Consider the following 12,926-nt stretch of genomic DNA (forward strand, 5'->3'; position numbering starts at 1 on the left):
ATTTCAATTAGTTCTTTAATTTATTTTAGTCCTCCACATGTGTAATAAAATTTCATCATTTTATAAACTTTGATTGAAATTAAATTGGATCAAAGGGTCCTCGCTGAAATTTTTCCTCCATAATTAATTAGACGGAGAGAGAGCCAGAGGGTAAATAATATTTTTTTATGTAAGGATCAATAATGTTTTTAAAGTACATTAATAAGTGCCAATGGTTGGATGCAACATAATTGAGAATGCAAAAGCTTCAAAACTAGCTTTTAATCCAATTAAAATTAGCGTGAGTGATAAATATTCTTATCACTTTAGCAAATAGTTTGGGATTCTAACCCCTACCCTTGTAAATGTATGAATTTAATTGGAAGAGATTTATTCATTGCTTTCAAGACCCTAGGGAAGATATTTTGATATTTTCTACTATTGGCTAAGCCTATTTTAGTCATGTAATAAAAATATATTTTATATATCAACAATTTCACCTTTTTATTTAATTACGATCGACAACTTTAGTTTAGTAGTTAACAATTTTAATTTAAGCATTAATAATACAATTACTTTCTCGTATTAACAACTTTACCATGATGATTAACAATTTCAGTTTAAATTTAATAATGCAGTTGATCCTAACTTCAATTTAATCATATAATAACAATTACACTTCCTATGTTAATAACTTTACATTGTTATAAACAACTTTAATTTAGATTTTAACAACTAAGCTTTCTATTATTTGTTAAAATGTCAAAAATTTAATTTTATAAAAAAAATTATGACAAATGAAATTTCAGGGTGTTCGAAATAATTACCTCACATCATTTCGTGATATTGTTTTGTCATTCACACATAGAATTTATTTGTCATTTTCGCTTTATAAAAAGCACCGTCTATTCATTTATTTTTTTTAATATAAAAAAACGAAGGGGTAGATGGATGTCATGTGAATTGAATGCTTGGTGGCTAAGGGAGGAGTGGGGCAGCACCAAACCCACAATGGACTTGGCACCGTCCATAACCATTAACTATGTGGGCCATACCCACCGCTATGACATCTTTACCCTTAGAAATTTTCATAAATTATAGTTCAGCCCTAACTTGAAAGTAGCCTAACCAAACTAACTCACTAATTGGATTAAAGCTCGGGGCAGTTCGTCAGTTTCCAGTAGAGGTTGGAATATGCCAAGTTTTGACCGAAACATACTTGATCCTGTAAGGTAGAATTCAAACTTGAGCTTGTATTTAAGTTTTAGCTCAAGCCTGAGCCTACAATAGGTTAAGGCTTTGGCTTGACTTAAAACCTTTTTAAAGACTTATTTTATATATAAATAAGTTTTTAAAAAAGGATTTTAAATTTTCAAAATCTTTAAATGAAGTAGTAAACTTTGAACTTACCAAAGTGTAAGCTTCAAAGCCTACCTTAGATATTTTAAATTTTAAATAAATTTAAAGACTTAAAACTTATTTAAATATAATATAATATATAAAAAAATATAAATATATCTAAATAGACCAAGTTCACATATTTACAAGCTAGGCTTTAGAAAATAAGGCCTAACTTGCTTAGATATATATGTGCGCGCGCGCGCGCTCCTCTTGAGGCCTACTAGACCCTAATTAGGAAAGGGTGAAGACAAGAGGACTAGCAGGGACTATGGCCTCTAATTTTTTAATTTTTTTAGTAAAATATAGGGGTTATATGTTTTTTATTATTTAAGTTGACACATTATAAAAGTCTTAAAATGTTAAATGAAATTCTCATTTCAATTCCATAGTAATCTTTTATACATGCAAAGTTTGACTATTTTAGTAACTTAAAAATATAGCTGTTATAAGATTTATTTATTTTCAACAATATGATATTACAATTACTCTTCAAGCATTGCTATTATTTGACGTTACTTTTATTTTATATTTGATTACTGAAATTATGAGAATTATTATTAATAAACTTTGTCAAGCAATGGAACAAAAATCCAAAGATATATTAAATGTTATATGCTTCATATCAGCTATAAAATTAATTATCCAAAAGTTAAGAAGTTATGGTTAAGATATATTCTTTTAGAAAAGAATTACTTTTTTCTATAATAATCAAACTATTGAAATTTATTATGTGAATGATTTTTACTATAATATATTTATATATCTCTTCAACATAAAAAATTTATAACAATTGAGCATTATTATCATGTTCACACACACACAATAAATAGTAAATTTAGTAGGTAAGTAATAGAGATTTTTAATTTAACAGAATTTTAGATCTCAAAGATATATTTAAATTATTCAATGCTCATGGAAAAGATGAAATTTTTGTCAATTTAATGATAGTTTATATTGAGAAAAAAATTACTAAAAATTTAAACACAGACATAATAATTAATTATTCTCATGCCATGAAAAATTGATGAAAAAATTTAAAAAATAAAGTATATATTTATTTTTATTATATATATACACATGTAAAATTGAACATAAATATATATATTGAAATATTTATGTTATACTAGTGATATATATATATATATATATATATATGTATGTATGTATATTCGATTTTTTTTAATTATTACATATATTTTTTTATCTCAACCTTCCTTAATAAAATTTGCTGACTCCACCCTTGTAACTTGGTCAAGTTGTAAGTAACTTAGTAGAGGCTTGGCTGGCGTACCCCGACCCTTAGACTTTCCAGTTTAGTTTTGTTTTAGAATATTGCCATTTTATATATTTTATGTTTTGTCTTTTATGGTATTTCACATTGTTTTCCTTAGGCTTTAATGTGATGTAATAAACTCGATGAATTAAATAGTCGATATCTCTTTTTATGATATAATTGGACACATACTTAATGAAATGTATTGAATTTGTTATTAATGTGTAATATTTACAATGAAAAAGATTAGTTTTTATTATATAAAAATGATGTGATGTTTCCTGTATTTATATTATTATTTAATACAGAGTCCACCTGTCTATTATTTTTATATGGAGACGCACATTTTATTTTATTTTTTAATCATCCATATAAAAAGAGAAAATCACCATGAAATCCTTAAAATATCCAAAAGCCCCACTAAATCCAAATACGTCCATTGGTCCATGGAGATTTATGAACGAAAAAGATTGGAATGATGAGGACCAAGATGCTCATGTTACATGATAGAAAATGATTTTAAAAATTATAAAAAGTAATATTTGTGAAGTTATTTTTTAATTAACTAATGATTAAAGTTAATTTTTATTAATAACAAGAGTCATATTACACTATTTTTAAAAGTTAAAGGAGCAATTTGCACAGTAAATATGTTTAGGATTTATGATACTATTTGACCTAAAATTGAAAAATAATTTGCTCATTTATCCAACTACAAACAAATAAAAACACAAAATAACATTCCCTTCATTCAAAAATATAAAGCATTTTTTAAGAAATTGAATATTAAAAAATATAAAAAAATTTTAGTCTTTTCAGATTTAATCATTGTCTTTTTTTCAAAAATACCCCTATTGATAATGACTTTATATTTATCATAAGATGTTTAATAGAGATAAATATGAAAAGATATGATTTGTTTGAAGTAGGTGACTACTTTATTGAGGGTAAAATTCAGTTAAAAATACTTTATATTTTTAAATGAAGGGTGTATAATTTTGAGCATTGAAATTTTATAAAATGAAAACAAATTCTAGACCCATTTAGAGTCTGTTTGATTACTTGTTTTCAGAATAGTTTTTTTTAAATAAAAAACCTGTTTAAAAATGTATTTTCTGTTATCTATTTAGAAAAACAAAAAAATTAGAAATTATCCTGAAAAATAAAAAAAAAACCAAAACCTCTTTTAAACATTTTGTTACTTTTTATTCAGTAAAACTAGAGAAAAAATATAAAATATCATGCTTTTATCAATGATAATAATGTTAATAAAATAAAATATTCTTTCACCATTTATTTCATCATTTCAGATATATTTTTTAAAATAATGATTCAAACCAATTTTTTTCATTTTATATTTTCAAAACTTCTTCTGAAAAATATTATACATAATTATTTTAAAAACATAAATGCAAAAAAAAGGACCAAACCAGCCCTCACTTTTCACCGGTTCTGTTGAGCAAGAGAAAGAGAAAGTAACATAAGTTGCAGTGTAGAGCAGGAACCGGAGGGAAAGAGCAGTGAAAGACAAGAAGGAAGGACTTGACCAGGTTCCAACTGACAACTGCCCGCCACCAATTTTTAATTCTCATAAATAGAGAGAGAACGAGAGCGAAAACGAGTGGTTTCGCTTGGGAATGTTACGTCAAAAAAATGCCGTTCACACAATGGTCGATTCTTTTTGTTGTAATTTAATTTAATTTAAAAAAAATGACATTAATTTTTTTAAAATTATATAAATAATAATTTAACCTATCAAAATATCTTGTAATAAAATTTTTAAAAATTTTTTTATCAATAAACTTTAAATTAAAAAATATTTTATTTTTATTGATAAAAATTTAATTTTTTATTTATTTTGCATAATTTTTAAATAAAAATTATTTTTTTAAATATAAGTTGTGATTAAGATTTATTTTATAATAATAAAAATTATATTTAATAAGTTGTAATTTTTTAAATAAAAATTATAATTAAAATTTATTATTTTTAATTAAGATAAAATAATTTTTTATTTTAAAATTTATTAATAAAAATATCTCTTAAAATTTTATTGAAATCATAACTTTTAAAAAATTAAATTATTATTTATATAATTTGAATGAATTTATTGTTATTTTTTCTTAACTTAATTAGATGCAACTACCCCGCACGCTTGCGTTTATGCGTTTTCTCCTTCCTCTTCTTCGTTTTCCTCGTCCACTTTCTTTCTCGCGTACCAAGCTGCCTCCGAATTTTCTCCCAATTTCTAGGGTTTCTGATTTGTTTTCTAATCAGAAACCTTAGCTACCTTCTCCGGTCTCCGTCCTCCTTCCAGCTTCTCTTTTTCTTGCTAAATTTCAGGTTGCGTTGCTTCTCTTTCTATGCACCGCTCTGCTTCTCAGAATTCCCTGTTTGGGGCGTTGAATGAAGCTAATTTGGTGACAAAGCATTGAAAACGGGTGTTTGCTGTGTTTTCAATTCAGTGTTGACTAATTATCACATCGTCTTTGCATTCCTTTTTTTTTTTTTTTGGTGGTGGGAGGGGTTGGCCTTGCTGCTCTTAGTTCTTATTTGGGTTCGTTTTATTCTTTTTTCTGAGCTGAGTCTTGACTTACTATTGCACTTGGAATCAATAGTAATCAAATGGATTAGCAGAGTGTCCTTTGTTTGACATTTGAAGGATTAAGAAAGGAAACGAGGAACTAATAGCTAAGCAATCACTGATGTGGTTCTAAGGTTTCAAATGCACAATGCCTTTGTTGTCAGAAGGTTTCCTTCTTCCAGAAAGTACAACAAAGGGTTCTGTTAAACTCTGGCATTTGCCTATTTACACTTTTCATTGTAAATGTGGCACCTCTAGTTGGAAACTTGAATGCTGAAGTTTTCAATAAGGCTAGGATTTGGAAGGACAAAAGTTTGGTAGATTGTTGTGTTTGCTATTAAGTTGTCAAATAAAAATATAACACATGGAATTTGTTTTTTGCGAAAATCCCAACAATATGGCGTTGAGCTGATTTAAATATCCACGCGATATGTTGCTATTGAAAATTAGATCTTAAAATCTCACTGAAATGTTGTCCAATTTAGAAACTGCTGTTAACATATGTTACAACAAACAAGAGTTTTATTTAACGCTTTTGCACGTTACTAAAAAGCATAAACTGTTATCATTGTCCGTATATTTTTCAGTTGGACTTAAGTACGCATTAGACTATACTTAAGTTCAACCAAAATTTTGGACTAAGCTGTATAGGGGGTGAGATCTGTCAAAATACTCATGGAATGAGAGGAGTGTCTCCATTGGGTCTTTCCCTGGCACATTTGCATGTGCTATAAGTGCAGCTTCTAAGCTGGTAAACTGATGATTTCAGAATTTTTCTATACTGGCCTTTCTAGACATGGTAGATTTATTTTGTAATTGATTTAGGATTAATTTTTGTCTTCTTGGTGTTGGTTTACTTGTATTCTTCTTTTATGTTTGTCTATCCAGAACTGTGCCACTTGAATTTAGTTTTGACTATCACGTGAATGAAAATATGAACGTCCATACAACCTAATGATAGTGGTTGCAAGCAAAAGTTCATGACTCACAGGACTTACATTCTCACATCTTTTGCCAGTTTCCTTTCACTCATCTGCACCACCATGTCGAGTTTGGAGGAACCACTCGGTCTTGACAAATTGCCAAGCATGAGTACCATGGATAGAGTTCAGAGGTTCTCATCAGGTGCTTGCCGTCCCAGAGTAGATAATTTGGGCATGGGAAACTGCTTCATTGAGGGCCGAAGTTGCAGCACATCTAATAGCTGCAAGTGAGTTATTATAAATTTTCTCACAAGTCAGAAACTTGACTGAAAATTAGTGCAATATTATTAAATCTCTTTTTCGTCATTTTTCTGTGACACAAACATATTACATTCTATTTGCTGCTGCATGTGTGAACAGATTTTTAGATTTTTACATATAATTTGCCCTTTTCTGCTCGCTACATCCATGACATGACCTTGTATATGTCCTTTTTCAGCGAAGATGATGAAGATTATACAGTGGAGACATTTCCATGGAAGAGACATACTAGGGACATGTCCCGAGGGGGCTCCTATTGTCAAAGGGCAACGAGTTCCGGAAGGAACTCAGTCAAATTTGGAAAAACTGATGATTTTTGCTTTTCAGATTGTCAGTATAGTCCCAAGTGTAATCACAAAGACATACAAGAAATGACATACAAGGTGATTTATGGATGCAGTAATTTCCTTTCAAGTTTCTGGCAGCTAATGAATAATTTTTTACCTCTGCTTTTATAACATTTAAACTTCTTTTCATCTGTAATTTTATCATTTTTCTTTACTTGGCTCGTGTCCAATGTTCAATTATTCATTCGATGATGCAGTTTCTGAAAGGAATACCAAAATTTGTAAAGATAGTAGAAGTTGGTCCAAGGGATGGATTGCAAAATGAGAAGGATATCGTACCTACAGCTGTAAAGGTTGAATTGATACATCGACTGGCATCTTGTGGGTTGTCTGTTATTGAAGCTACTAGTTTTGTATCTCCCAAATGGGTCCCACAGGTATGATGGGCTCAGAATTTTGCCTTATTCAATGTTTCCTGATATTAAAAGGCTTTAGGGTGTGATTGTTCTCTCAAAAACTTATCCAAGATTCATATATCTCTGAGGTTCATATATCTTACGCTAGTTCAAAATTTGATAGATGAAATGGTGTTTAGTGTTTAGCTTGGACGTCATAAATAATTTTAATCATAAAAATGCTTAGTTCCAAATTAATCATGCACAAGATGACTTAACAATGCTGGAATAATGATCTTTGTATTTTATTTTTAAATGCAAAGTGGAATCAAAAGGCCAATTGTGACTATTTAACATATCATTGTATTTTGTCACTGCTTAATTGCAATATATGCAGCTGATTCAATCATAGATTTTAAAAATTTTGCATTAGCACCCAAGGCTAAGGGGTATTTAATTGTGTTATGGGGAACTTTGGCATAATTCTCCCTATTTTTAGCAACATTGACTGTTAACATTCAAAACACAGGATAAAATCTTAGCAACAAAGAATTCTGATGTTTTGTTTTTGAAGAAAAAAAAAGGGTCAAGGAACCTGTTGGACCGAGTACTAAGCCTGCTTGAGATATATCATGCATCATATGCAAGGGAAAAGAGTTCAATAATAGTATACTGCTTTTTAACATTCCAGTTCTCTTTGAAGGAAAAGCTGGTCTCTTATATGTTACCCTTTATCTGGTTTACTTGGTCTTCAATTAAGATTCAATTCTAGAAGTCAACAGAATGCATCTTTTTCATTACTTCAATTTAATCTTGTCAAAAAATTTTCTAATTATTTCAAAAACCATTTAAGAATTGCATTGCTTTATAGTGGCATGCCTTGTATAAACTCAGTTAAATAAGATTAACGCCTTATTCCCATCACTTTAAAGGAAACGCATACAACCTTTTTGTAGCTATGTCTAAACTGGCTGGCTTTTAATGTTACTTTTCCTTTTCATTTCAATGCGCAGAGATTCCATTTTATTAGACTTTATTAACTGGGTCTATGAAAACCATTTTATTTTACAATATGCTTGGTGTACAAGTTTAGTCTTTCCTTCCATTTCCAGGGATGCCATGAGTTCTGACCATTATCCTTCCTTATGCTTAGGCTATCCTAAATTAGTGCTTTCTTTGATTGTACATTTTTTCTTTAACAAACTTGATTTTGTTTGACTCGTACCCTCATGGATATCATTTAATTTCTGTCTTTCAGTTGGCTGATGCAAAGGACGTAATGCAAGCAGTTCATAACTTAGAAGGCATCAGATTGCCAGTTTTGACTCCTAATTTAAAGGTGCATACATCTAGAATAAATGTAGAAAGGAATATTTAATTTTAGATCCCTGACCTGCTACAATTATAGGGCTTTGATGCTGCCATAGCAGCTGGTGCTAGAGAAGTAGCTGTTTTTGCATCAGCTTCTGAATCATTTTCAAAATCAAACATTAACTGTAGTATTGAAGAGAGTCTTGTCCGTTATCGTGCTGTTACACGTGCAGCTAAAGAGCTTTCAATTCCTGTTCGAGGGTATGCCTTTTATTTTCTTTTACCATGATGTTAAGATTCTGTTATATTACTCTCTTCTTCTCTGTCTGTGTATAATTTTTGTTGGACAAGAATTCTGATTGAATTTTGTTGTTTAGATTGATCTTCTCCAGGAAGAGTTGTAATTGTTGCTCTGCAATTTTCTTTTTGATCTTGGACAGTGCCTTGTAGTTGTTGGCTTAACTGAATAAGTTAGCTTAAATTGCTGAGATTTACTCTTGTTCTGGGACATCTACAATTTTGCGTATATGTTTTCTATTTTTTAACTGTATGCCCTTCAAAATCAGGCTTGACAGCTATATTTTTATGCATTGTCGAACTTGTTATCATAGCAGACACGACCCTTTCTGATATGTTTAAGTGGAATTTAAGTTAAAACCTAATGGTTGAACCCACGAAATTCCAATCCTGAAATGAATTTTATCAACTTGGAAATTCTATTTCCATTCTGCTTATTTCAATTAGCATATTTTATTTAAATTTTATAGGTATGTATCATGTGTTGTTGGATGTCCAGTGGAAGGACCAATCTCTCCCTCTAAAGTGGCATATGTAGCTAAAGAACTCTATGATATGGGTTGTTTTGAGATCTCCCTTGGTGACACAATTGGAGTTGGCACACCAGGTGATGATTTAGATAACTTGTTTTTTGATTTAGGGCATCCATGCTGATTCATTAGTAATGGTGAAGACCTCTCATTCTTCCAGTAGACTAGGTGTTCCAGTCAATTAAATATTTGGGTATGGCGCCTTATAAGGAAGGAATCCTTGAGACTCCCAATAACTTATTAGAATAAACATCCAAATATGTTTAATTAATAATATAAAACAGTCTGCTTTTAAAGTTATGTGTGTTTAGTTTCAGATCAGTAGGATTCCATTATACTGTTGTGCATTGGATTTTGCATAATTGGGCTTCAGCATATATCCAGTGAGATATCAATTCTTCTGCTGATTTTTTCTTATTTTAATAAACAAGTTTCATTTCTCGTGTGTTCTGTTTGTAGAGCACAAAGTATTCGCCAACAAAGAAAATGATGTGGATTTCTCCATTTTGTCTCTCCTTCATTGGACTTCTGAGCTGCGATAATTTCACTGCTATGTACTCTGGTCCATGTAGTTCCCTAGTTTCTGGGACTAGATTCTTCAGTAATATGTTTTTTAGAATAGCTAATGCTAACTTGAAGTTCGTAGGCAGATTTATTTTTCTTTTTAAAAAAAGATATATGGTCTATACCAATCTATCCTCGTTGTCCAACTCCAAGGGGAAACTTTTACATGTCAGGTTTTCAAGTATGCTTTCTATTATGCAGTGCATAACAAAATTTTGATGCCGATTTTCATACTGGCTTATCATTTATGTCTGAGTTCCCATGTTATAGTCCTTCACTTTGATTCTCAAAAGATTTCTACTGAATATTTTCAATATGGAACATTGTTTATCATTTATAATTGTTCTGTCTACATTGCTTTTCCGCACATTTCTTTGTGCCTCGTCTATCTGAAGAATCTAATATCTCCTCTGTATCTCATCATTATCCACTGTAACCTGGTTATTTTGTGCTTATTCTTGAATTATTCCTTACAATTTCTTAATTGGCTTGCTTAATGACGGCAAAGTAAAGACTAAAAAAATGTCACTTCTTGGTAGAATTAAGGGCTAATGCCATAGTCCATAACATGTGCTTCACACCTTAATCCCTTTTCCATGACTATGAATATTCTTTTCAACAATTTTCTATGGGTTCCTTGTTATCTGATCTTGCACTTATATTGTTCTCCATTCATCTTATTTTGGCCAGGGACTGTCATTCCCATGCTTTTGGCTGTAATGGCTGTCGTTCCAATAGAGGCAATTGCTGTCCACTTCCATGACACTTATGGCCAATCCCTTCCCAATATTCTGGCGTCCCTTCAAGTAAGCCATCAAAATATCAAACAATAGCTTCTGCTTTTATGCACGTTTGGTTGGTTGGTAGAAAAGTGCTTTCTAGAGAAGAAATGGAAAATGCACCTATCCCATTTCCTTTTTGATGCTTTTCTCTTTTCCTTTCTGAAAAAACATTTTTCCGTTTACTAAGCATGTTAATGTACTTGTCTTTTACTGAATGATCTTACTGAGTTCTCCTCTTTCGCATTATACCATGAAAGTTTCAGTTGATTCGCCAAATCACAGGCACAATCTATAAGACTATAATACTAGATTTCATCTTAAAATTAAATCCATATTTTGTTACACTAATCCGTGTGTTGATTCTGTGGTCACAACTTATCACTGTTCAAAATAGAAAAGACTATCACATTCCACATGAGTAGAACTGTTAAATATTGGCCATTCAGGTTTCATTGGCATATGATGTGTGAAGAAAGAAGGGGGGATGACAAGGATCTCATAAGAAGATTAATGTCAAATCAAGATCTTTTAAAGATTTTAGTACTTAAAACATGGGAGAAGGAGTTATGAATTTGGGAACCTTAATTGTGAAGAGATCCTAACTTGACATTAATCTTCTTATGAGTACTTGTTTGTCATTTTCCTGAAAAAGAGCCTTACCTATGGGCTACAGCATTTGTAACTGGAGCTAGATTTGCTTTGGCTATTAGCTTAGATTTAAAGAGTAAGGGTAACTTATATGATGATGTGGGTGAAAGCAGAGTTTGATTTCTTTTCTCCTGCCACTTGCAGAATGATGTGATTAAGTAAGCCCTAATTTCTGTGTTATCGATACCATTTGCTTATAGGCTTCTTTTTCTACATTCCCTTCTTGTTAAAGGGGTAATTAAAAATCTAACTAAAAGTCTCTTAACTATAGATGGGAGCTAATTGCAATTATCTAAAAAAATTCATACTACCTATCATTTTTTCTATTAATTGTTTCCGTCCATTTCACTCAGTCATTTTAAAACCACTGAACTCATGGGAACTTATTACAATTATTTAAAACAATTCATAACACCATTCATTTTTCTATTAATCGTTCCCGTCCATTTCACTCACTCATTTTAAAAACATTGAATGTGACATCTCAAGCCACACATGGGAACTGATTACACGTCTAAATTCATAATACCCATCTTTTTCCCATTACTTGTTCCAGTCCATTTCACTCAGTCATTTTACGATATCCTTGCAGAAATAAGAGAATGAAAAGAAAGGTATTTTTGGGGGAAAAAAACAAAAACTAAATCATTGATATGCGGAGTCTTGTCTGAACAAAGTCTCGCTTTTATGATGTTAATGCAAGAGTTGCTATTTTACTGGATTTAAATTTTTATAGACAACCTAAACTGAGAATACGTTTTATGTTTTGCTACTCTAAGAATGATTAATGAATTTTGATTTGCATCAAATAGATGGGGATTTGTACAGTGGACTCCTCTGTTGCTGGTCTTGGTGGGTGTCCATATGCTAAGGGAGCTTCGGGAAATGTCGCTACTGAAGATGTCGTGTACATGCTGAATGGGCTAGGAGTGAAAACTAACGTTGACCTTGGAAAGCTCATGTCTGTCGGGGACTTCATCAGCAAGCATCTGGGTCGCCCCTCTGGCTCAAAGACTGCTATTGCCTTGAGCCGAGTCACAGCTGATGCCTCTAAGATATGAGATTATATATTGCTATCAATATTTATTCATATTCTTCAAGCAACGACAAACATCTCAATCCACGTCATGTTTCTATTTCTACATGTAGAATATAACCAAAAGACCCCCTCATATTATGAGGTGAAAAGTAATAAAGTAGTTTATTATCTACCAATCTCAAATGCCATCACCACTCATGGTTGCCATTTTTGTCACTAGCTTCTGTTCTTGTTCTCCTTTCTCATTCTGTGCAGAAAGTTTAGCTTGAATTGGCTGTAGTTCAATTCCTACTCAATTTTTTTGACTGAAAAAACTGAAGTTTGAACCATTATACCCATTGCACACATTGTTGCCTATGTAAATTGCTTTCGTTCCTGTATCCTAGATTTTTTTATCCAAACTAATGCAGTTGGCAGTTTGTGGGTATCCCTTTGAGGGGCATATTTCTCGCTAATCATCACTGTATACCCAAGAGTTGAATTCGTGATCTTTGGCTAAGCTGGATCAAATACCTAGTAGTCATTGCTGTTTATGTTATAGCAAAGGGTGTGGTGGTCCTTTTTGTTTTTTTCCCCCTCGACCATTTTCTTC

At 31.2% G+C, this 12,926-nt stretch overlaps 1 protein-coding gene across 2 annotated transcripts; it reads left to right on the plus strand.

Moving 5' to 3' along the window:
* Positions 1–4,803: 4,803 nt before the first annotated feature.
* LOC129318099 (hydroxymethylglutaryl-CoA lyase, mitochondrial) lies at positions 4,804–12,510 on the plus strand. Of its 2 annotated transcripts, none has more exons than XM_054962649.1 (9): positions 4,804–4,996; positions 6,256–6,447; positions 6,660–6,864; positions 7,026–7,205; positions 8,422–8,502; positions 8,572–8,735; positions 9,242–9,378; positions 10,556–10,671; positions 12,108–12,510. In XM_054962649.1, the coding sequence occupies exons 2-9, from the start codon at positions 6,281–6,283 to the stop codon at positions 12,354–12,356; spliced, it is 1,299 nt and encodes a 432-aa protein (XP_054818624.1). In that variant the 5' UTR covers positions 4,804–4,996; positions 6,256–6,280; the 3' UTR covers positions 12,357–12,510. The 2 variants fall into 2 exon arrangements, with proteins under 2 accessions (XP_054818624.1, XP_054818625.1); XM_054962650.1 differs by lacking the exon at positions 4,804–4,996 and adding an exon at positions 5,173–5,988.
* The last annotated feature ends 416 nt before the right edge of the window (positions 12,511–12,926 follow it).

This window comes from Prosopis cineraria, unplaced genomic scaffold, assembly GCF_029017545.1.
Source record: "Prosopis cineraria cultivar Desert tree isolate PC_DT_omini unplaced genomic scaffold, ASM2901754v1 PC8, whole genome shotgun sequence".
In the NCBI taxonomy this organism is placed as follows: domain Eukaryota; kingdom Viridiplantae; phylum Streptophyta; class Magnoliopsida; order Fabales; family Fabaceae; genus Prosopis; species Prosopis cineraria.

What these genes read in the sequence shown, in the direction of transcription:
- LOC129318099 (XM_054962649.1), top strand. Translation starts at nt 6,281, where the DNA reads ATGTCGAGTTTGGAGGAACCACTCGGTCTTGACAAATTGCCAAGCATG. An exon ending in TACAAGAAATGACATACAAG is followed by an intron (nt 6,865 to 7,025) that starts GTGATTTATGGA and finishes TCGATGATGCAG; the next exon opens with TTTCTGAAAGGAATACCAAA. An exon ending in ATATTCTGGCGTCCCTTCAA is followed by an intron (nt 10,672 to 12,107) that starts GTAAGCCATCAA and finishes TGCATCAAATAG; the next exon opens with ATGGGGATTTGTACAGTGGA.